General features: G+C 42.1%; 1 protein-coding gene across 1 annotated transcript in view; it reads right to left on the bottom strand.

Moving 5' to 3' along the window:
• PRKCE (protein kinase C epsilon) overlaps window positions 1–10560 on the bottom strand; it is a 296138-nt gene extending 285578 nt beyond the window's left edge. Inside the window, exon 1 of the mRNA XM_065833837.2 lies at window positions 9509–10560. Within this exon, the coding sequence (XP_065689909.1) occupies window positions 9509–9856 (348 nt within the window). The 5' untranslated portion in view covers window positions 9857–10560. The remainder of the gene's footprint in view (window positions 1–9508) is intronic.
• Window positions 10561–21387: the final 10827 nt, after the last annotated feature.

Below are 21387 nucleotides of genomic sequence, written 5' to 3'. Positions count from 1 at the left end.
TTAGGGACACCAAGTAAAACTGGACTGATAGGATGCTGCTAAGCTACTACTACAGCCTTTCACACTGGCAAGTATTTTCCTATTATTTCTTTTCCTCAACCTGCTTTTTTTTGACTTTGACTGTAATTTCTTGAAGACAAAACCATAATTTTGCTTTATATAAAAATATACCAAACAATACTAGGTCTTTTCTGTGATTTGGAGTCCTTGAACATCCCAATAGTTAGTATCAACTAAAATTTTACGAGAGTGTTTCCGTTGCTGGGGAGAGTCCAGTTTTCAGGGACCGATCATGCTCCTTCAACACCACACCGACTCTGCCAAAACCAGAGAAATTTGTTTGAAGTTCAAAGCTACCATATTACGCTTCTTCCTGCAACCACTTCTGTAGTATAACCAACTGGAAAGTCAGTGCATTCCTTCTTCTGATTGAAGATAACTGTTCTGACAGTTCTGATCAGTTTGTTCCCTGCTTTGCACGAGAGCAGCTGGGCGAACTCCAGAGAGATGCAGGTCCTGAAGATGCTTCAGAGTCCTAGTGACACAGGAGCTCAACGATCCACCAAAGTGACAAGAAGAGGGAAGGAGGTGGAGTGGTGAGAATAACAGCAATATGGATATATGGGAAATAATAACAAGAAAAATGAAGGAAAAGTTAAAACAGGCAGCCAGGACTTGAGGATGAGGTGATAACAGTGGATTAAGAAGAAAAGAAGTGGGCCATGAGGTCAAATGTTCAAGAGGTGCCAAGGCACTATGAGATTACAAGGAAAGAAAAGGCAAGGAAACTCAGAGGAAAAAAATCCTCAATAAATCAAACTAGAACAACATAAGAAAGAGAACAAAGTAGACACAGCATGAGTGACCTTTAGCCTTTCCTTTTCCAACACATTCTCAGACAGTTTTCAGAGATCATGGGTCAACCTCACCTTGAAATAAAGTGACATTGACAGATACAACGAAGACTTATGCAATGAATAAACATGGTCCCAGCAAGAAAACTGCACTTGCAATAGGTCTATGTAAAGATCTATAGCAGGACATTTCACATAGCCTGCTGGCATGGCCAACATCAAAATCTTACGCAATCCTGAAAAGTTCATCCAATCATTTCTTGACAATCTTGAAGTCAGATCAGAAGAAGAAAGATGGAGAATTGGCAGTATGAAGAGAGATGACAAAGAGGAAACTGAAAGGAAACAAGGAAGGAGAAAACACTACTGTCCTGATAGCTTTTAATCTGTGAAACAAAGCAAAGCAATTCCAACTATTTCCTCATCGCCTATGCAGAGAATGTATCAGTCTTCCCTTCATGTCTCCACCACCACATCTGCTTCATTTCTACCACATCACTATCTAAAGATACTTAGAAGTATTAACACTGACAAAGCCATGTGTTTTTAATGGCATTTGTACATTTTAAAGGGCAATGTACTAAAGAATGAACAGTTCTAAAATGCATAAGAAACCCTCATCCGCCATGATAACAAGCTTGACACATATTTATTCTGTAAATTAGTGAGAGATACTAAGTTGGAAACACTAAGTATTAAATTTGCCAACTCATCATTTAAGATATAGAGATGTAATGAGGGCTCACTGTTCAAACAATGCAGATATTAAATTTATTTGGTAACATCTAGCCATTATTCACACTTTTTTTGTTCCTGCCTGTGATGAAATTGCCCAGCAGGACACCAGAAACAACCAAAATGATTCTATTGTCTGGAACAATTAAATCAACTCAAGTTAGCCAATATAAGGCAGAATTGGCTGCCTGCAAGCCTCCAACGGAATCAAACTTTGCCTTTTTTAATTCTAAAAGCAATAGTCTTTCTTTACTTCTGTTCTTCAAAAATTCAAGCCCTACAGAGTTCAGTGGGGAAAAACACTTAGAAATGTGTAGCATTTCTCTAGCGCTGCTTCCAATAAAATAAATGTTAAACTCCCATTAGATTTAATGGGAACAAGCCAATATCACTACATTTTTTAGCCGTGCTATTCAGAAATAGGCAAAATCTTGGCTTCTGCAACTTCAGTTAAATCACAGCAATGATAAGATGTTTTAACTCTTAGAGGAATGTAAGTGAGAGCACACTCAGAAATCAACCTTACTAGTAATTCGAGCTACTGGCTGTGAATAGTGATTAGAGTAGATAACAATTCTGCAGATGTTCTTACATCATATTCATTTGCATTTTGCTTTACTAAAATATAGTGCAAAGTACATAACTGCCATTAAAGTTACCCAATCTCTAGAATTATTTATTAGCTTTACAGTTGCAGTTTCGTATTAATACTGCCGAATATACTTCTAAAATCTTTTAGTGACTGCCTGCCAAATAGGAAAGCAGTCACTTACAAATGCAAGGTTAAAACTTTCAGTCAGCCTTCTGTAACGACTGCTTTACCCCTAAATGGTAGAAACCCCTGTAACTGCTACAATTGGCACAACTCAAAAGGGTACCTGAAATACCCCCATTCTTCAGATCTTGCTCTGTCTGGCTTCTTGAGAGAGACAAAAGGGTTTGTTTGGTTCCACCTTCTCCCTGCCCCAACCTGGCAGTTTTCCAAGCTGTCTCCAGACTTCTGATCTTATTCCACATCTGGATAGTTCCAGCCCTACCTTTCCATGTGGATGGAGGGAAAGTCTCTTCTCAGTCCTCTCTGACCACAGATTTCCCATTACTTGCACAACCCATCATTTCCAAAACCTCCTTTACCAGGAACTGCAGATGTCCTTCTCTTACAGTCTAACAATCAGGGTCAGGGAAAGGGCCTAGGTGAAGCAGAACTAAATTCAATCAGACAACTCCAAGCAGAAAGGATCTCACCTCTAATTTTTTACAATTTGCATTCATAGCTCCCTTTCAAAAGCTGAAAAGCCCTCAAAAGTTTATTTAAATACAAGTTTGGTTAGGGAGTAGGAACTAATTGCACTTAGATGCCAAGTCCTACAATTCCAACTTAAATCAAATCCTCATTTCGGCAGTATTTAAAGAATTCTGGACAGGGAAGGCAGCGATTTAGTTCTGATGGCCGAAGAAAGCAGAAACCAGGCTTGCCATGTGCAAGATTTTCAGAAGAATAATAAATCAGTGAGAGTAAAATGAAAGTAAAGGACGTTGTTAAATGTTATTTATTCTCAGTTTTCCCTTGGAACACAGGCTCTAGTTGAAGAAAGAATTTAAACACACGTCTGCATGAAATCCAGTGAACCCAACAAACCCAGTGAGATCGGTGGTTTGCTCACAACCATGAAGTTCTGCATAGTGTCTATGGAACCGCCTGAGCTGGAATAATGATACGCTGTCTGAAAACTGGCACAAGGACATGTAGGAATTGTTTGACCCCATTTGGAAATTTGTTAGATTCTAGCTTTGAACTAACACCTATGAATTGGACAGTAACTGGTAACTTCTTCTAACAGATACTTTCTACAGAGTTCAGTAGAATTACTTTCACTATGTGGAACTTTTTATCAGTATTAGTATCAGTAACAGTAGGACAAGATTCTCATCAGTCGTGGGACTGACTCCCTGACCTACATGTATGGTAATTTAGTGCTAACTGATTGCATGCTCTACTACACACTTTTCACGCCCTGAGCAATTTCTTTTTTCACATTTGAAGTGAGACTTCAAAAGCTACACACTGAGCAAAGCAGGCAAAAGAAAAAAAAAATGAAACAGGTCAGTGAGCAACATACGGCCTTCAACGAGTCAATTTGCCTATGCCAGCTCATCCCTGTCTCCTACACGTGTAGCTTTCTGCTGTTGCCAGAAGGGCAGCTGGAGTACGTGGGGCAGCAGCAACGAGTCATTACCCTCCTCCAGGTTGCCCTCCATGCCTCATCTCTTCTTGTCCCCACTTTGCCTTTTCCCTCTCCTCACAGCAGCAGCTGCAGAGGCAGCTTCCCCCCGCCCCGCTCCATTGCTTCTCAGGAGGCTGGAAAGCACTGCAGGTACGCAGGAGCTGTTCAGAGAGAACATTTCTAGCAGGGAGTAGGAGTAGATTTATGCAGCTGTAGAAAGGCATTGATAAGAGATAGTGGGTGAGCTGCGTTGGTGACTGTACCACATCCCCAGCAGAGAGGGAAAAGAGGAGGCACAGGAGGGAGACAGGCTGGGGGAGAAGGCAAGGAACACCCCTCCCTCTGCAAAGTGCTCTCCAGAATCTCTCCCCTCCTCTTGACAACCGCCCACCCTCTACGCTGAGTCCCTGTGAAATCCTGCTGATCCCCTGCAGCTCACTCACCCCCCAAACCTGACAGACCTTGCTCAGTGACAGCCTCGTCATGCAGAAAGGTATCGAACAGGACAGGAATTTCCCTTTCATTTCAACAACTACTTTTCTGACAACAATGGTTTTCAGCAGCCCAGGAACTGCAGTTTACATGAGATGTAAAGCTTTCACAAGCAAAATCTTAAGCCTTTCAACACCATCAGCACAGACAAGTTCAGCCAGTAGATGAAAATAAACATGAAACTACGCTACAATTGCACTCTGCTAACCCAATGCCAACCTTGTATAGTGTATGGCAGCGTATGGCACAAGCAGAGGTTAACGCGCAGGGGGACCTGCACTAAAACAATAACAATTCCACTCTCTGCCAGCTACAACAGATCACCCACTGAGTGAAAGGAGTACCCATTTCAGAAAAAAAAAAAGCAACTCTGATAAACACCTAAGCAGCCTTTCCAGTTAATTCAGATTAGAGGCGCTGGAAGGAGATCGTTTAACTTCTCACATCCATGGAGAGCTCACTAGATCAAGAGAGTTTTAACTCCTCCCCTGCTGTTGCCTTTCTGGGTGCCTGTGGGCACCTACTTCTCAGTTCCCCAAAGAGAAGGAATTTGACCTTTCTCTAAAGAGCTTTCAGATTTTCTAACGTATTACATACTTGTCACCGTTATTTCTCTTATGAGAGAGGTGGGAACCATGACATTGACAGCTCCGCTAACCTAGGTGTCTTAACTGTATGCGCTGCAACTTAAAAACCTAGTTTTTCAAATAGGAAAATTTCTTCAATACTAGACTGTAAGCATGATGTAAAAACACGTAACTCAACAGTTCAACAAGCATGTAAAATAGTGTACCTCTTCTCCACAGCATTTCCCATAACTTATCAACTTGTTATTGAGATATTATATGGCACCATTGCATGACTAACTTCACATTGATAAAACTGAAATATTAAAGGATGCTTTCAAAGAAATATCATGTTTAAAATTTAGATCTTAAGAAGCAACATCAAAGAGGAAAAAAAGGTATGAAAGATATTTAGGACTAGCAAAAAAAAAGCTCACTCAAATTCTTGTTTTATTATTTTTCATGACAGTGTTAGGGATTTTTTTGAGACAGCAGAAAATTAAACTTGTTTCATTAACCTAAATATTGCTGTAAAATATTTTTAGTGGAAATAGAGGCTTATCCTGCTAAATGTTGTCATGACCTGACTGATTTAGTGAGTTCTGCTACTTAACTCACAAAAGGATTTCTTAGGACGACTCAGTAGGTTTTCTCGTCTCCAGCTGGGCTAATGGCTAAGACCCTTAGATGGAGTCTTTGGCACAGGTCCAATTACACTGATTTCATCTATCATCAGCTCTGGAAAGTGGACTTGAACTCAGAACCCATACTACCAATCATCCAAACACAAGCATTGATGGTGCTAATTCACAGGAGCGTAACCACAAAGCTAAATACCAATGGAATTTTCCTTCCCAATTTCAATTCTACTGATTAAAATGTAGCTGCATTACCAACTCAAGTGCAACGTCTACACACTTTATTATTACCAGGATTACCCAACTCAAATAATATAGCCACAGCTTTCATGTTGTTTGTTTTTCAATCAGAACTTGCAATTTGTTTGTTGCTCTATATTGCGTATTTTTCAAAGTATAAGTTCACCAACATCCTCTTGAATACTCCGTGCCATTCTATACAATTTTTATGCATGTACAGAAAAGCCTGTAATGTCATAAATCCAAAGTTCTCCTTAAAACTGCAGTGTATCCATGACTAAAAAAAAAATCTGCAAAACTGACACTTTTACTGTGCTGTGTCTGTATTGATGCACCACTGGAAAAGCAGCCATCTTTTTAATTGTCACTAAACCTTTCAAGAAACCCAAACAAATATTTTTATATTGATCTTTAAAAAAACCTTTTTTAAAAAAAAAAAAACTTCCATCCAATAAAACCTGAAACACCAGTTTTAGGCCACAACTTTGATTTACTAAATATACATATTTTCAGGGATTAAAAACATCATAAGGTCAAAAATAATTTTTGCAACTGCTAAATACCCTGTAGATAAAAGGAACCAGGGTTTTGCATATTTATGTGATTTGTCTTAATACAATAGATGCTATCATGATTTCAAGCTTTGCACTTGTTTATCATTAGTGTTTCCACTGTAACCATGGAATCAGTATACAGCACAGGCTTAAGATTGAGAAAAATACCCAGTATTTTCCTAAAAAATTCATCTCAGAAAAAACATAAGGATTTGCACAATAGCAAAAACCAATCAAAGTAGGCAAGCTAGCTAAAACCGGTTTCTTTATATGGAAAAAAAAATTCTTTGCAAGTCTTTTTTGCATTTTGGACTTCTGACAAGAACCTAGAAATATATTACATGGTAAGTAACGTAACCTTGACCCCAGTGCAGATATTATAAAACAAATATTGAAATTTCCTGACCAAAATACATACTGTATTATATGCGATCTAAAGCACTAAAGCTATTAATATATTGACAAGAGCTGTTCTCAGCACATGAGCATTTTCTCAAACCTATTTAAATAGTGACAGTCCAGTCCTGCAATAACTGTTGTATCATTCTGAAGGTGAAGAGGGGCGGCATTTCAATTACACCCAGTGCACTGAACAAGTATGTGGTTCCCAGTTCAAACTTTCAGGACTGCTTAAAGGAAACCCTCAGAATGGCATAAAACGACTTCATGGTCTCCAAGAGTGTTTCTTAGGTTGCATTTACTTGATATTTCAGGCAGTAAGAAGGAATGAGCGACCGCTACTTTTAATTTGCTTGTTATAAAGTTAGGAAAGTATACTACAAAAATATCTGCTTTTAATGCCAAGAGTGAAATGAAGAAATTAGTCCTCTTATTCAACGGAAGAAATTGACTGTAACGTACCAGCAGATCTCAGCTCAACATTGGTTTAGGCCATGTGCATTTTCCTTGTACTGTGAAACCCATTCTTTTCACAGATAGCTTCTCTTTTTCAGGTTTTAATATAGACTCCAGCCACTGATGAAGATACCGATAAATCTATTTACTTCACTATGGACTCCATAGAGATGTCATGGTCACAGGCTTTATTTTAACTTGGTGAAATCAGACAAAATCCTGTGATTATGAAAGAGCCAGTTCTCTGAAGGTCTCTATCCGTTAACAATCCAATAAACACTTGCTAATAGAAGTACAGTGGCACATTCAGTAAATGCGGAGATTCTGGAAAGCGTAAAGCACAGTTCCACAAATACTTGTCTCCTCACCAATTCCAACTGTGATACAGGGATACACTGTGTATTATATGTACCATACAAACACAATCCAAGCTATGAGGATTTACAACACAAAAATGAGGTAAGTGATCCTTCAGAAGCTGCTTTATATTGAGCTGAACAGTTATAATCCACTGCCATGTCCTCAACTGTGTCACATCCACAGACAGCAAGTGTAGTCACTCCCTCGTCTCCTCCCACCAGTGAATGCTGGACAGCAATGAATCCTGGTGCAATAAAACACAGCATTTATTTGATTCGGCTATGTAGTTCCTGTCAGATCATCTTTACAACAGGTTTCAATCTGCTAAATTCCACTATTTATCTACGGAACATGTTCAGATGTTCGAGTTCACCTTAAAAATCGGAGCCAGGATGCACCCCAGCACACCAGCCCCACCAAAATGCAAACTGGACGTCTGCAACCTGCAAGGTCCTTCCAGATTTGGCGACAAGCTCAAAACATGTACCCCACACGAAAAGAACATACAAAATTATTATTCACTAAAAATCTGTGATGTCCTCTCCTCACTGGTCTCAAAGATGTGCCCACTCCTTATTTTCAGGAGAGCCACAACTTGATTATCATTCAGTCCAGGTAAAAGACATCTGCAATACTGCTGCATTTGTCTTTTCCTGATTTGGCTATTTTTCCTCTGCCTATCACCCACTTTTACCACCCAAGCTTACAAATGCGTAGCTTTTACAGAGCATCAGAATAATCTAGCTCCTAATTATCACCATGTAACATATGTAACAGAAGTGAAAAATATTTTAAAGTTGCAAACATAAAAGTTTCAACACTAAAGTTATTCAGCTCCTAATCAGCATAAATAGAGCCTAATTCTTTCACGCCTTTCCATCATTCCGACATCTCTTTATACCACTGCATTAAGTAAAGAAGCCCCAAAGAATCCATGAAACTCAGAGCAATTAACTCTCACTATTTTGACTTTGGTGCTGGGTTCTTTGTCTGCTTGCAAAATAAATATTGCCCTGACTAGTATCCTTGACCATAACAACTAAATACACAAAAAGATGAGCATACACATTTCAGGTGGCTGGTCAAGCAGGGCACATTTAAAATGAGAAGATGGCTACTACTGTTTTATTATACATCCTATTTAAAGGGTATACCATTTAACTGTTTAACTGCAGAAACATGAAATGTGCATATTCGCATTTCCTGTGTTTCTTTTTGTTTATTTGATTTTTCCATATTAAATCACAGAACCTGAGGATGTCAGACCAAGGCTTTTCCAGCTTTTTTGTACTCACATTGAGCCATGCTACCCTCTGGGTCTTTAAGATGCTGTAGCTGTCAGACACGTTCTGTATACAGGCAACAGAATTTGTCTGGTTGGGGCCAAAATCCACCAGGACCCTTTTTATCAGTTTCAGGTATTTGAAGAAGCATTGCATTAGCTCTACACATAAAGATGTAGATCATCTGGGGGAAGGAAGGAAGGAGGAGCATCAACATTGATGCAGTGAGCTTTCAAGTGACATGAAGACCCTGAAGTGTCTCGTATCAGAGCCAGGTCTGGATTTTTAAGGCTTGTAATTGCTAGGCTGACCAAGAGCATTCACACTGAAATTATGAACTCAGTCTAAGTACTGGATCTGGGCTTCGCAGTAATGTTCTATTTGGATGCACTTGGTTAGGGTTTTTCAAACACAATAAGATAACTAGACTTGTATTTACAGAAGATAATTTCAGAAACTCAAGTGGTAATTATACATCTCTTACTTAGATTCAGCATATTTTTCTTTCCTCCCTTGCCTGTAGACCACATGCATTAGATATACAGTAACCATGACTATCTCCATATAACAAAGCGTGGAAATAACGAAAAGCCTTCAGAGCCATTACATGCCCTTGGCAACCCAGCTCTGCAAGACAGATGTTGCATCAAGGGCCATGGCACTGAAAAGCATATATACAGGCTGTATCTACAGCGTGAACACTCACCCAGTCCTCGAAGTGGCGGCTCCCGTTCTGCAGCAAGTCCTCAAACTGTATAGTGCAGTTAGCTACAAAATCGTCGTACCCGATGGGGGCATCATGGAAAACAGCCATCTCTATCTTCCTGCCATTACAAACGTCAGTGACAAATTCATCGTTCCAAGCAGGACTGTTGGTCTTTTGCTTGGTTGAGGTCTGTCCGATCCTGGAGTCGTCCACATTGAGGGCTATGTAAGGGTCCAGCAAAAAGGTCTGTGGCCTGGGACCCACGGCATGCCTCAGAGACCACGCTGTGGGTTTCAGATTCACCGCCTCACAGATCTTGATTTTCAGCAAGCCATTGAAAACCACCATGGCTGGATGGCTGCACGTTTCCCGAGATTAAACACTCACACAACGCACTCGCACCAGGAGGGAGGGAGGAAGGTCTCGCCAATAAATAGGAGGGCAGGTCTGGGAATGGGCGAGCAGGATACAGTGCGGGTCTCTTCGCCTTGCTGCTGCTGTTACCTTTGATTATTTAGCCTTTGCTCTTGCGACACCCAGTGAATACATTTATTTTCTCGCCCGTGTTTCTAACGGAAAACAAGGGAGGGGGGCCGCCGAGGAGGGGGAGGCGTCCGCGGCTGCAGAAACCCCCGAATGCAATCAAAACCCGAGCATAACAGATCCTTGGGGTGAGCAAGAGCCTTCTCCCTTCACCGAGACCATAATCCTGGATCAGTCTTTGCAGAGGAGGCAGAGCCGCGACCCCAGGCTCCTGCACACGCCAGCCCTGCCCGTGCGCCGCACAACAATACACACACACACAAATCAGAAACACCGGCCGACCCACCAGCCCTGCCTACTGCACAGCCTCCGCTCAGCAAACATCCAGCCGGGGACCTTCCATCCGCGCCGCAGCCCGGAGCCGCCCGTCCTGTGCCGCCTCCTCCTCCTCCGCCGCCGCCGCCAAGGCCAAGGACCCAGCGCAGCGACCCCCGCGCATTGGGGGGCGCCGGCAGCGGAGCGGGCCGCGCGGGTCTCGGCGGGCTCCGGGCTGGGCGGCCGCCGCCCTGGCGATGGGCAGAGCCGCCGCCTCCCTCCCTCCCGCCGGCCGCCCCTCGCCCGCCTCCCGCCGGCCGCCTCCTTCCCTCCTTCCCTCCCTCCGCGCCGCCCGCAGCCCCAGCCCGCCTGCCGGTGCCGCTCCGCCGCCCGCGCCAGTGCAGGAAATGCGCAAAAGACGTCAGTGTGTGTCTGTGTGTGTGCGCGCCGGCAGCCCCGTCCCTGCGTGCGTGTGTATGTGTGTGTGTGTTAGTGTGCAGAAAGTTTTGCCGGCGGGGGGAGCAGCGCGGTGCGGCCCGCCCGGCCTTGGGGTCGGAACCCCCGCGGGCCGCGCTCGCCGCCCCTCCACACCCGCCGGACGGGTGTCCGCGACGGCCTTGCCCCGTCCGCCCGCCCTCCTTCTTTACTCCTCACAGGATAAAGTGGGGACCCAAACGTGGAAAAAACACTCCGGGCCGTAAATAGCCCGCCTGGCTTTATTAACGTGCTACCCCCGCGGTAGCGACTTCCCCCGCGCCTGGCACCGCAGAGCTGCCCGCCCCGCGCTCTCCTCCCGTGACAGCACCGACCCCGGGACCCCCCCGCCGCGCCCCGGCCCGGCCCGCGCCGCCAGCCGGCGCCCCCACTCCCGTCCCCTCCCCGCCGCCCCCGCGGCACAGACACCGCTACGTCAGCGGGGCCGGCCCGGAGGAAGAGTTTCCCCGCGGTGTGAGAGCGCCGGGAAGTGCCGGCCGCCGCCAGGGTAGGCGGCCTCCCGGGGCCCGGCCCGGTGCGGCCCGCGGCCGCGCTTCCCTCGGCCGGGAGACGCTGCTCGGGGCGGCGGCCAGGAGCGGCAGAGAACCCCGTTGAGCGGCGGAGAACGCCCGTTGAGCGCCGGTCTGCCCGGGCGGGAGGTCGCTGGCGGCCCCTTGGCGTGCTGCGGATCACCTGGTCCCAACGTGCCCCACCTCAGCCCCTCGGCGCCCCCCGCCTGCCCGCTGGCCCTGGCGCCGAGGCTGGACACGGCGAGGGTGCTGAAAGGGGAAAAAGAAAAGTACTCTGGAAGGGTGAAAGGGTGTGCTTGCTGTGCTACTGAACGTTATCTAAACGTCATGCAAGATTTCAGTCGGTTTCACTACCGCGGTACCAAATGCTGTATTAAAATACCAGGAAGCATAGTGCAGCCTGGCCTTCTCCTCCTCAAGAGAAACATACTCAGGATCTAGATGTTTTCCTTTGGCGAAAATTATTGTTGCCTTATTTGTTTTAGTTACTGATTCTTACCAGCCTGTTGTGAGAAAGGCATTGGAAAAGGGATGGACATTGCTCTATGAGGGGATTTGAATTCACTATATCACAAGAGACGCCGAGGACCAGTGTTGGCACTCAGAGTGCTTCAAAGGTTCAGGCAACATAAAAAGAAGAAGTTCAGTTTCCTGGGCCCAGTCGAATAAGGACATAAAAGATGAGCACCCAGTCCTTGATCTGGACCTGATATCCATGACTGGGGAGCAAAGAACAGACAATTATGGATTTCTACAGGTAATGACTCAGGAGGAAGGTGTTACACTTGGAGCTGATGAATTAGCTTCAGTATCCGTTCTTCCAGAGTTGTCTCTATGTAGAAGATAGAGTACTAATGAAGCCTAAGGGTCACAAGAGCATTCATGTTAATGGAAGAAAGACGTTTTGGTGCCTGTTGCCACTTAATCTGCTAGTCAAGGTGGAAGTACAATAAAATGTCCGTGTTCATTATCATCTTGACAATTCCCAAGTAGAATCATTTGACGCAAAGCTGTGATATGGAGCCAATTATAGGAAATGTCTTCCTTTGCAATTCAGCCTTTCCTGGGCTCACAGCAGCTATGATACATCTATCGCATTATTTCTGCACCACCAGAAACACAAGAATCTCCTACTCTTTTCCTCCCACCCCCCTTCACAACCTAACACATAGAGTAGTATATATAAAGCTATATGGTCTTGCATTTAGTGTGTCAGAAAGAACTCTGTAATTAAATCTTTCCTCTGGATGTGTTTGTGTTGTTTCTCAATAAAACTAATGTGAACAATATGCTCCATTTACTTAGATATTGGGAAATATAAAAGCTGAACTGATACATCGTTTCATTTTTTCTGTTTATTTTTAAGAGACTTGCAACTATGTAGAATGCACAAGGTAAGATTTAAGTAAACACCATCTCCATGGTGAGTTAATGACCTAGCATCTCTGTGAGATCAGACATGCATATTATGGAAGTCTGAATAAATACAGATAATATTAACACTGCATACAAAATAATATTAAAAACTCCTATATTTGGCTAATTACCTGTACAACCCACTGCATACATAGCTAGACCCTGATATCTGATTCGAGCCATCTGCGCTTTTCCATGCACTGAGCAAGCTAAGGTTTGGTTTCACAAACCATTTTTCCTAGAACTGCCTGCATTAATAAAGATTTAGAAGCTCACTAAGGATCGGACAGCTCCAGCCTTACACTACTTTGGAAAATACACATACCTTGCACCATTTTATTTTATTTTTTTAATTATACTTTGAGAAAGCATCAACACCGAACTTTTAACACTAAGCAGTTGTTAGCTTACTAAAATAACCCAGAACAACATTCTTAAAATTTAGTAACTCAGGTACACTGAGCAACATTACAATGCTTCCTGCAAAGTTCATCTGAAAAATTGGCCCAGTGGTCTCAAAAACTGTTAAGTGACAGACAGCAAAAAAGTAAGCACCATTTTCTACTTGAAAGGTTTTAAAATATTTGATTGACTTGATTTTCCGTTTTCTTGCTGCGTATTCAGAAGGGTTTGGTTAAGAATTGAAAAAATGCTCTTCCTTCTGTTTCTGATAGGAGGGTCAGTGGAGGAAGATAGAGCACATGCAGGATTTCTGCCTTGAAAGGCAATAAGAAGGGTTCTAGATTAATTTCTGTACTCTGTTACAAAGGCCACAGCGGAGTTGTAAATCATGCCCTGTAGTTATTATGCTGTAGATATGCTTTCTAGCTGTGTTTCGTGTAAAAGGACACAGGTGGCCTACAAGGTACGCAGACTCAGGATTGGTTGAGGAGATCTATCTACTCCTCGGAAGTAAGTGTTGCTGGTAGAAGTCCCTCTTCTCAGCCCTCTGAGACCAAACTGCCCATAGCTTGGTGCCAGGTCTGCTCCCGGCATACGCTGCTCACCTGTGGGAATGGCTGCACATCGGTGTTTTGATTTTTCATGGCTGTTGCCTCAGTCCAACCCATCACTTGATAGACGACTGCGTCATTAAGGTGTCCAAGTAAAGATGTAAGGGAAAGACTCCCGAAAGATGGGAACAGCAGCAGTGGCAACCCCAGCACGCAGTCTTCTGCAGAAAACGGCCTACCAAGACACGGGTTTACTCCCGCAAATCCTTCCCAGGATGCGCCTGCCCTGTGTCACGGAGAGTGGCGGTGGCAGGGAGAGACGAGCAAGCTCCAGGCAGCCCTGTACGGTCACCTCGAGTCAGCCCCTGACCTTTCCGTGGCCTGTGGAATCCTCAATAGCTCTGTGGAGAAACAGCACTATCTGGTGGAGGGAGTGTGTAAAGTCCTTCTAGGACGCGCAATGGGATTTATTCAATTATTAGAGACACCATTATAACTGCTTTCGAGGTGTTCTTGCCCTATACTGATAGATAGTTTCACTCGGTTTTCAAGAGGATTTTTTTTTTTTTTTTTTACAGCCCAAATGGCAGGGGAATATATTTGACTGAGTCTTCACAAAACGAATACTCGTATCAGTTTCTTGTGCTTTCCAGAATAACTGCTTTGAGAAATGTCAGCATATTTTCAGGATTTTCCAAATACAGCAATATGAGAGAACGAGAGGAGATTTTGTGTTGCTTCATTTTTAAAAGGAGTGTCATTTCTTAAAGTTATATGAAACAGATGCACAAGGAATAAAATCAGGCTTGCATGCCAGAGAGATTTTCAGAAACATCTTTATGTCAAAAATGAATAAAAGCTAGAACCCAAGTTATAGACCTTGTGAAATCTGAGGAACTTTGGCTCTGAATTTGAACAGGACATGAACATATTCCAAGCAACATGTATGTGAAGATGTTCCTTACTATGAGTACTGAATTCCTTTGAACTTAATGGATATGCTTATACAAGTGCAATAACTGAGTGCTAGAGGGATCAGTCCCTTCCTGGCAGGAAATCAAACATAGCTGGTAAATGCTGACTGTCATTGAAAGTCAAATTATTATTTAGATATCCAACTTAGGACACATGGTTATGAAAAAAGCATCCTCAAGAGCATTTTCATTCCTGTCATGCTGCAAATGGTCTTTAGGATATACCAATAGCTAATTCATCTTTTCTAAAGACGAAGAAAAAGCCCAGTCTCACTGAGCTTGGTCCAACCTCCAACTATGTTCCAAGGTTTCCCTGTGTCGAGCCAATTTCCTACTAATTTATTCTTCACTCGCAAAGCACGTACCTGAAGTAGTTACTTAAGGCACTCCTGATGTTCTCTGTGAAATGTCTCAGCAAAAGATCTTGTCAAGGTGTGATTAATTAGCTCTCCAGCTCTCTCTAGTTTAATTATACTTTTGGTACTCTTCCCAGCCTCTTTTAAAAGAACGTACTAAACGCTGCCTCAATTTGTTAGCTTTCATTGAGAGTAAATCTCTCAGGGTGCATCTGCATTCCAGCTGATATGGCATTGCAGGATTTGCAGCTTTAAGGTACCTGGTTCTGGCAGACACAGTGACACGGTGACTTTAGAGCAGCGTCTACCAGCCAGCCTGATACCACATATGCACCTGGTTTGCTAGCCAAGACTGAAACCCATGATATCATACCTTCTCAGCAGTTCTTATCTGAGCTAGATAGATTAGAACCAGTTTAAGCATATCTGCATGGGCTACAAAAACATACCACCAGTTGCAGAACATATGTTTAGGTCACATCTAGAGACTTCTGGCTCTGTCAGGCAGAGCTGTGGAGCAGTATGATCCCAGACAAGCACAGCTGTGCCAGGGGCTGTCACCATTATGGTTCTTAAAATTGTTTTCTTGCTTGTGGATGGAGATTTTATTATACTGATATAAAAAGATTTAGCAGCATACATCTCTCTGGAAAAATACACTGATATTTCTATACTGGCAGTGTATTCCAAATTTATAAATAGGCATTCGCTTGGTCTGATACTTGTATTCTCTCCGTCTTCACATATGTAGCTACCCTTGCTGGCAGCATTCATTGTGGGTTTGCCATTCACAGGGTTCTTGCTATTCTAGACACCGAGTTGTTGAAGAAACTCATGGAGGGTAACACCCAGAGCTGATCCACTCTTGGTTTATCAGGCCTCATCTGGGGAATTTACAACACAATTCTTGGCCAGGGAAATTTGCAGTTAACTGGCATTGCTCAGGGCTATAACAGGAGTCTTTTGATATTCAGACTCCATGATTAGATTGTGCTTTCTGGGAGTGATTTTGGGACAGAGTGACAAGAGACAATCCTGGAATGGAACAGCCTGCAAGAGAGAAGGCCCTGCCCTAAATCATCCTCTCCAGGCACACCGGGTGAGCCTTGGAAAAAGTGTTTTTCTAAAGGTACACCTCAGTCTCTGTATCAGGACCAGAAGAGGACAGGAATGTGAAATTCAGTCTTGCCTTTCCAGGCTGCTGCTTTCTTGAGCAGCACAGAGGAGGGGAAAGAAGAAAAAAAAAAAAAAAAAAGAAAAAAAAAAGTATATATGCTGCTTGAGTGAAGGATTTTGTATTAAAAACAAACAAACAAACAAACAAACAATCAAACCCCAAACACAACATGCAGATTAAGTAGGGAAAAGGATGGGTCCTTTTCATTCCTCTCTTCTCTACCAGCTAAGTAATTTCAGGCAAGAAGCACACGAACTCTAGAGTGGTTGCTCCATACTCCTCTTGGCTTTGGTCTTTCTATTTCTCTCTGTCAAGTACCACAGCATTGTCGCTACTGGAAACTGTTCCCCATTTGATGGGGACTTCCCCGAAAGATGCTCTGAGAGGATCTGAATGTGTTTGCTCCAGGAAACAGAACTGACTCTCTGCTTCTCCACACACTACAGGACTGCAAGCCACACAACATACGGCTGGATACAGCATAGCAGAAGAACAGGCTAGAAAGGCCTATGGTTCTGCTGAACCCTTTAGTGTGAGTACACCTGCAGAAATTTAAAAAATGAGGGAATCTCTGAGTCAGGGCAACTTGATATTTGCGTGCCTAGCCATCCCTGGCTGTAGTAAGGTACCTGAGAATAGGGGCAGGGTATATGTACCTAACTGAAGCACTGCTAGAATTCCTCTTACTACCACTCAAAACCTTGTACAGAATTTGGATTATTTGTTGCTATTATGTGTGACACTCCAAGGCAAACTCATTTCACAGTTGACAAGTTGCACCAGAGTAATACATGTGCCCAAGGTGCAACTATCATTACCAGCTTCTGCTAATTTTTTAAATTATGCATCAGTTCAGTAGTATCAATTAAATATAAAAAGAATATTCTTTTCAAAAGTAGGTATTGTCACCACTTTACAGAGCAGAAAATGATTAAAGGGAAAGAGAATGATTAAAGGGCTACATTTTGGAAGTGCCTCTGAATTTTGAGTGCTTTAATTGTAAAATATCTGACTAGAGATATTTTACGTATCTCAAGTGGACAGTTTTGAGAATTTAGTCTTAATCACCTGCTCAAAATCTCATATGAAGTCATTAACAAACCCTGTATTTCATAATTCTAACAGCCTTCTTCCAGCCCTTTCCCATTGTAGTGTTCAAGAACTCAAACTTTCCTAGTTTTCACTCTAACATACTTCTCATAAGGGAAAGTAGTCAGTGCTTGGAGAAAGCTTTGAAGTGTGGACCGACAGAGATATCTTTTCCCACGTGTTGATGCCTAATGGACCTCTACTGGCAAACACAGAATAGAAAACAGTTGACCATTAAACTATCGTGACTCATGACTTCAGAGTTCACAAGTGGAATAAAGACACAATGGATTAGCAGGTCACAATTACTTGTCCACAGTTTATTTTACTTTTCTTTCTCCTTTTTACATTTGTGGGTGTGGTTCTAAGATTGTCATACTCAATTTTTCTTCTGTATTGACATGCCCAAAACATACCCATCTCACTTTCTGTCCAGCTAAAAGCTTCGTCTCTTTTTCTTAGACTTTTATGTACTGTGTTGTAGAAGCTGTCAATAATGCAAAGATATTTTTTTTTTCCCATCAGTGTAATTCCAGTTTCTTCTAACAGCGCAAAAGGGGCAGAAGGCAAGAGTTGTGATCCTGAGAAGCAGAACACTTGTGGCAAGATGGGGCATGATCCCCTCCCATTACATGCAGGTAATAGGGAATTGCTGAGCCTGAGCAAAGCACCACACATCTAAGTTAGTGCTACTTAATTGGTAATTATACCTCTGTAACCTCATAGCTATTTACAAAGCTTTCACATGTCTCGTAGCACCCTTTTGACGTTCATACTTTCATTTTAGGATGTGGTAGTTATTCTATAAGGCAAAGAGAAATTGTATTTGATCTAACTAGAAAACAGGTTTTCTGCCTTATGAAATTCAAAGGAAACAGCAGGTTTTGGGCTTGTTTTTAATTTTATCTAAATACATTCAAAAATAAGTCTATATTTATCTATGTTTAGCAGGTAACTTCTAAAAGACATATTTTTCCTCTCTACCATGAATATTTCTGCTTATGGACATATCTGGCATTTTGGGACAAAAAGAAAAAAGAAATACTGTGGACTACAATTGTTCAGTATCTGAAACCGATCTAGTTCTGAACTGAAAATAATCCATCATGGAATTTACATTTTTCATATGAAGAAAGGCTTGCTTCGTTTTTTGTTTTGTTTTGTTTTCTTTTGGTTTGGGTTTCACTTGTTTGTTTGTTTTAAAGAAAGCAGACATTCCAAAAAAATGTCTGACAGTTGACTGTCTTCATCTAAATCTCATACAATTATGTCAGTTACTTCTTCTCATCTGAATGTAAATGAACTAATACGAGTATCCTTACCCTAGTGCTGCTCTTGTGAAGTCAAATAGGTAACTGATCCAATGGAATCAAATGAAGGGCTGCTGGATCTTAACAAATCCAAGATAGGACAAGTTTTATGAATTATTTTCTCCAGGTAGTCTGAATGTCAATTAAAATGTCTAAATTTGATTAGTTACAGTGTTTCCTTGAAAAAGAAATAGAAATAAAACTATTGCGTATTTATTTTATTGTTCTGGCCTTACTTGTCAAAATGATTTGATGAAAATGTATGTCACAATCATAAGGGCATGGCATTTTCCTGAAGTGCTGTTCCCAAAAAACATTTCCCATTTCTAATATTAATATAACTGAAGGAGTCACTTGGGAGATCCTCAATATCTACATTCTCTCTGAGTCTGGAGAATCCAGTATTCCTTACACATCCTTAGGGGAAGTGGAAGAAATTAGCTGCATCTAGAGGTCTAGATGTGATGCTTAAAAAGTAGCATAGAGAAAATACCAACATTTCTGCTTTTGAATTACTCTACTGTTCTTGTAGGTACCACAGTCCCCACACCACTTCATTCTTCATAAAATAAACAATCAAAAGTATATAGTTATTCAGATCTTGTAGTACATCGTTGCTTTGGTTTTGTTTTCCCCATTTATTTGTTTTAATTGGTTTGTTTATACTGACATTAACATATTTTTGCATGCCTTTCAAAGTAATGAGATTTCTGTTTTGTGTTCTTATGCTCCGGTGTGTATTTGAAAATTTACACTAGATTTAGCCTGAAGAGAAATGTTGGCACTATATTTATTGGGATAAACACATATTTATAAATTAAAGGAGCAGTTCCTTTATGTACCTCTTCCTCCAACATATGGAGGTAGCTTACACTTGCTCCAAAATACGAAAAGCTGTGATCTGCACTAAGGAGTCATACAGGAGAGAGGAAGGAGAGAGGAGATAGCAACCAGGTTAAAAACTGTAATGTGGTTTTATAATTAGCAAATATTTGTTATCACAGAAACAGCTATTATCCAATATAATCAAAGTATAGAATAGAATCACAGACTTCCAGGTTGGAAGGGACCTCAAGGATCATCTGGTTCAAGCTTTCTTGCCAAAAGCACGGCCTAGACAAGATGACCCAGCACCTCGTCCAGCTGAATCTTAAAGGTGTCCAGTGTTGTGGAATCCACCACTTTATGATTCTGATGATTATTCTGATGGCTGACTTTTCTCATTGTGAAAAAATTTTTTTTTCTTGTGTCCAATCAGAATCTCACCCAAGAATATCTTGTACCCATTACCCCTCATCTTTTATATGGGAGTCCCTGTAAAAAGGGAGTCTCCATCTTCTTTGTAGCCACCCTTTAAATACTGGAACATGGTGATAAGGTCTCCCTTAAGCCTTCTTTTCTCAAGGCCAAACAAACCCAGTTCTCTCAGCCCTTTCTCACATGGCAGCTTCCCAGTGGTCTGATCACCTGTGGCCCTTCTCTGGACCCTCTCCAGCCTCTCCACAGCTTTTTCTCACAGCAGGGACCAACACTGGGCACAGTATTCCAGGTGTGGCCTGAAAAGCGCTCTACAGAGCGGGACAATGTCTTCTCTGTCTCTGCTGGTGAAGCCCTTGTCGATGCAGCCCAGCATCCCCCTGACTTTCTTTGCCACAGCAGCCACTCTTCACTCACACTGAGCTTGTTGTCCACCAGGCCCCCAGGTCTCTTTGCTCCCCAGCCGGGTAGGTCCCAGCCTGTGCTGCACTCCTGGATTATGTCTTCCCAGGTGCAAGACCTTGCACTTGTCCCTGTTGAACTTCATAAGGTTCTTGTTAGCCCACTCATCCAGCCTACCCAGGTCTTCCTGCAGGGTGGCTCTCCCAGAGTGTCCACCTCCCTGCTCAGTTTGGTATCATCAGCAAAATTCATCAGGGTACACTTGATCCCATAATCCAGATCACTTGTGATGATATTAAACATTGACATTAACAAAGTAGAATTTAATCTGTAATTCTAATACATTTTTTCAAGTCTGTGCTGATATATTAATAACTTTACAAAATATCACTTGTGGACAGAAACTTTTCTAGTTTTGCCTAACTTTTTAATATAAAAGTTTGAGTAATATCATTCCAAACATTTCTAATTTATGTGTGGGTTAACAACATAACCTTTTTCAGATGTTTCAGTAGTATATTTTATGCTCAAATATTTCAATAATTGCAGAGGACAGAAACATCACATCTAGGTTGGGGGTTTTTTGTTTGGTTTGCTGGATTTTATTTGTTTGTTTGTTTAATCTAAGAAGCCTGGAAAAAAATCAGTAGAATAGCTTCAAAGTTATGAGTTTTGAATGAGACATTTACCTCAATAAATGTTTTTCTAGGTTTCTTTTTCTTCTCACTCTAAAAGGACAGAAACTAACATTTTGAAATGCAGTGAGATATCTAAATATTAAAGTTTTGGTGTCCAGGGATGATGACAAGATCATGAGTCAAAGGTCCCATTGTACTTAGCACCTTTTAAAGCTACAGCATTGTACTGAGAAAAAAAAATATATACCTAATTTTAGCAATCTATATTTTGGATTTTTGGAAAGAACTCAGATGTCTTCTGATTCAGAAATTTATCTGATGATTGGATCCATGTGAATATCTATCATGGAAACAGACAAGCAAAAGTGAGCAGGAGTTCAAATATTTGAAGTCTGGGATCGTTTGACTAAAACCACGGAATCCTACTTCATCCACTAGGTCACAAGGGAACAGTTCAATTCTTTCACTGACACTTAACGCTCCTTACTTGAGGAATACAAGTCTA

This window comes from Patagioenas fasciata, chromosome 3, assembly GCF_037038585.1.
Source record: "Patagioenas fasciata isolate bPatFas1 chromosome 3, bPatFas1.hap1, whole genome shotgun sequence".
In the NCBI taxonomy this organism is placed as follows: domain Eukaryota; kingdom Metazoa; phylum Chordata; class Aves; order Columbiformes; family Columbidae; genus Patagioenas; species Patagioenas fasciata.
The sequence above is the reverse complement of the archived record's forward strand: the minus strand, read 5'-3'. Positions and strand labels throughout refer to the sequence as shown.